General features: G+C 39.0%; 1 protein-coding gene across 1 annotated transcript in view; it reads right to left on the reverse strand.

Moving 5' to 3' along the window:
• Positions 1 to 1,841: 1,841 nt before the first annotated feature.
• Positions 1,842 to 4,460, reverse strand: part of LOC106474748 — a 4,723-nt gene continuing 2,104 nt past the window's right edge. The window contains exon 2 of the mRNA XM_022403052.1: positions 1,842 to 3,222. Coding sequence (XP_022258760.1) covers positions 2,140 to 3,147 — 1,008 coding nt within the window. The 5' untranslated portion in view covers positions 3,148 to 3,222 and the 3' untranslated portion in view covers positions 1,842 to 2,139. The remainder of the gene's footprint in view (positions 3,223 to 4,460) is intronic.

Here is a 4,460-nt window from a genome sequence, read left to right on the forward strand (position 1 = left end):
AAATTGGAACGAGCAATTAAAAGAGGAAGTATTATATGACAAAAAGTGGAATTGGAATCGTGTAACTCCTGAAATTCGGAGAAAACGAGCATGACTGACTGTCACTTGGCCTTTTATGATTTTGATTATTTTTTCACCATTTCTTTGTTTCCAAGATGGACAGAGGATGGGCAATTCGTATAAAACTTTTGACTGCAAATGTTTTTTGGGTCTCTGCTAGTACATAATAGTACATCAACTTTTAATGTATATACTGGATCGGGCTTAGCCTAGTGGTAAGCGAGGCATATTTGTGAATCTAAAGTTTCATAGTTCGTGTTCTTTTGCTGGAAAATCGCACTCCGCACTTAGGAGCATTAGGTGTCAAAGCGCAGTATTCAGTCAGACAAGAGTTGTCCGAGAGTGAGCGGTGGGTGCTTTTGACTACATGCTTTACCTGTATTCTGTCAGTTAAAGATTAGGGACGATTATGTGCAGATAGACGTTTGTGCAAAGTTTTGAAACGATTTTGTAAAGTTTTGATCCATGTGCAGGAAAGTGATTAAAGTTTCATTCCGTACCCAGTGAAAATCTCCTTTTTATTTCGGACTTGCATAATTTTTACAATAAATACACAGATAATGACACCAGCAATAGTTTGATTATAATAAAAAAGCACTATTTTAAAAACTAACTTCATGTTAACTCCACCATTCATATGTTTCAGTCTTAGTTGATATGTATTTCGTCATAGAATATTACCCATAATTCACAGATAGTGGAAAGCTCTTTAACTTGTTATTACTTTTATAAAACAGTTTCACTAATACCGTAACGGCCCTATTATAAGGCGATGTTTTTTTATTAATAATTAGGCTGTAAAATTCATAGTCACCTTATAATCGCGGCCGACCACAGGCCCCCCTTCTCCCTCTTCTAGCCTGTCGCATTCCTGGATGTCCAGATAGCACCCGTCTACGCATGCGCGCCAGATGTTCGCTCAAGGTCATTGCTAATTCTTTATTCTCCTGAAGAAGAATAGTGAACTATTCTAAAGCGCTCGAGTTTTGGATCTCGTTTGAAAATCATTACAACTTTTGTATGTGATCCTGTGTGCTAATTTCTTATTCAGAAGAGCTAATTCTTGCAGCTAATCCACCTGCAGGCTGTTCAGTTATAGTATTGATTTTTTGGACCTAGAAAGATACGTTATGACACTCAATATTATTCCTTCCCAGGGAGCCCCCTCAGTGGCACAACAGTATGTCTGTGGACGTACAATGCTATAAACCGGATTTCGATACCCGTGGTGGGCAGAGCACAGATAGCCCACTTGTGTGGCTTTGCACTTAACTACAAACTAACTTCCCCATGGTTTCTGAAAATGGGGTCGCCATATACACAAGATCGCCCTATAATCGGACCAAACGGTACTTTATTCTAGTAGCTCTTACAAATTTTATTTTAGTACACAATTCGGTTCAGATCAGCTTAGTCAAAAAGGGATCCTATTGGTTTCTCATAAAACGAAGAGTTAAACAATAGGTAATCATTGCTGTATGAATAATATTTCGAGTGAAATCTTTGCTTTTGATAGTTTCAACTCTTAATGATATCAAATAATATGAGCTGTTACATTATTATTATTGATTCTTTTTACCCACTGTTTTATTATTATTATTATTTACATAGTATTTTGCATGGTATTTTCCCCACATAGTCTCAAAATCTTAATGCATTAGATTGACGGCGTTTGTGCATATTTTCAATAAAACAAAATCATGACACCAACGTTTCGTTTCTTTGAAGATGGTGGATGAAGTTGTTCACCGAAACATGTAGATCGTGCTTGTTTTTTTTTTAAATTTTATACAAATTTATTGTGCACGTGAAACGATGGTGTCGTGATTTTTATTTTCATCTCAAAATCTTGCCAAAATAGGCTTACGTAAGTACAAACAATTGTAAGACAGTGTTAGATGATAATGTACAATAAAGACTTAAAGCGAAACAAGTGGAATCCGACATTTTCCCCACATTTCTTCTGGTTACAATGATAAACTTGCAGAAAATACATATTGAAAAGAGGTACAGTTGCAGAAATACATTTCGAAGCTCGTTTTGAAGACAAAAGAAATGTATATATATATCTGTTCTACATTAACTTACTTCAAAGCTGTTTTCTTCTAAATTCTGCAACCAACTAAATATCATCATGTTACGTTCATATTTGGTTAGTGGCCTTCCCTTCTCCTTGTCTATATCTTTAACTGTGAGGGTGACATTCCTATTAGGTCCTCTGATGCCAAATGATGGGATTTGGACCTCGCTGGGTACACAATGATCAAGGTCTGTGGATATTTGTACTTGAGGAACTCCAGTAGTTGTATCTTGTTGATGGGATTTATTTAAGAGATTGATCTCGCTATGTGTTAACCTCTCTAAAGCTTTGTATGTGGATAAAACCCTCCGCCGAATATACCTTTGTCTAACCTTCTTATTGACAGAACGGATCATCTCGGCTGGAGTAATGACGGGATAAGTAGCTCCGCCAAGTGAGAGTTGAGGTTGTGGTGAAGCCATGTAAGAAGACGAGGCCACATCACCGACAGCAACCCAAGTGGACAAGGAACGAGAAGCGGGATCCAAACGTGTACTGGAAAACACGAATTGTCCCCAGTCACAAAGAGCGATCTCCGACGTACTTGGTCGTAGGGATTCATTTTCTTCTGATGTAACATGTGCTATATCCGTGGTGCTAAAACTCTTCATCAGACCCAAAAGGGATGAAAGTGCCCCGCAATTACGGATCGCCTCAGACTCTTCTTCGAAAAGCACTTCCCCTGATATTGTTCTCTTTGTGACAGGTCTATGCTTCTCCGAAGGAACTTGAAGTAAACAACCTCTGGCTCCTCGACTACTTCTAGCCCCTGAACGCCCCCACATCATCTCTGCAGGTTGAGGACTTTGTCTTAGTGACTCATCAGGTCCTTCGCCGTTTCTTGAATTTCTCATTAAACCGCTCCTCATTCGGCTTACCTCAGAACCAAGACTAGACAAAGACATTAGAGACAAATCCGTGGCAAAGGAATCACGGCTTGGAGAGCGTGGCACCACAGTTGAGACAGTGGTGGGCTGAGGAAGGTTGCCCGTGTTGGAGTTGCTCATTGCTAACAAGCATGTATTATAGTGGCAGCACTTAACTCTGTCGATTATCACTTCAAATCTTGAGAACTTTTGATGCTATGTAAGAAAAAAAAAAAAGAAGAATTGATAAAAGACTATTACAGCGTGAATAAAAACACGTTATCGGTGAAATTCATTTACGTATATTACGTTAAAATTCACTTGGCTCTAATCTAGATCCATTTATTTATTTAAAACATCTAATTCAAACATATTTCTATTTATTAGATCAGGGATGTCCAACTGATGTGCTGCTGGTGGGTGTCATGGTATTTTGAGTGCAGTGTTACGGGCCGAACACTAATTAGCGACAATAAGAACATATTAAGGGCTGTTGCTATTAATTAAATGTGACAGTCAAATATACCAAAAATAAGCTTTATTTCTCGCTTCATTTTTTTTTTTTTTTAGTGACTGATTTTTACATTTTTGACCGGTGGTTAGTGACTTGGTCAGTTATACAGCTCAAACTGCTGTGTAATGTGATAAGTTCAAATTCTACAAGAACACTCAGTAACAAACCAAGCTGGTTGTTTCCAGTCTGGTTTGTTTGTTTTTGAGTTTCGCGCAAAGCTACATGAGGGCTATCTGCGCTAGCCGTTCCTATTTTAGTAGTGTAAGACTAGAGGGAAAGCAGCTAGTCATCACCACCCACCGCCAACTCTTAGGCTCCTCTTTTCCCAAGAATAGTGGGATTGACCGTAACATTAAAACGCCCCCCACGACTGAAAGAGCGAGCATGTTTGGTGGGACGGAAATTCGAACCCGCGACCCTCAGATTGGGAGTCGAGCGCCCTAACCACCTGGCCATGCCTTGCCTCTCAGGGGAAAGGGGACGACTCTCGAGTTTCTCTTCCAAAGTTAATAGAAATTGTTTCAGCCAGTTCCCCACAACAACTTATGACACCAGATAGACGGACGGACGGACAACTTTGCTTTCTTTGTAGATAGATAATTACTTTGAACGCAGTATTATAATAACTACATCGAAGGCGTATATTTCGTACCTGTTTAAGTCTTGTGTTCGGGTTGAATAAACCGTATCAGTCATGGCTATAATAGTTTATTTATTTTTAGCCTGATCGTGTTAATTTTTATGATAATCTAACAAGAATATTAAAGAAAAACCTAAATAAATTCTAGATTCAGATTACTCTTTCTTTGCCTCCCACCCACCCCGTTGGCTCAGCATTGTTTATGGCAGTTATTTTGGCCAAACATGCTCGCCCTTTCAGCCCTGGGGGCGTTATAATGTGACGGTCAATTCCACTATTCGTTGGTAAAAGAGTAGCTCA

The sequence above is a fragment of the Limulus polyphemus genome, unplaced genomic scaffold, assembly GCF_000517525.1.
Source record: "Limulus polyphemus unplaced genomic scaffold, Limulus_polyphemus-2.1.2 Scaffold7639, whole genome shotgun sequence".
NCBI lineage: Eukaryota > Metazoa > Arthropoda > Merostomata > Xiphosura > Limulidae > Limulus > Limulus polyphemus.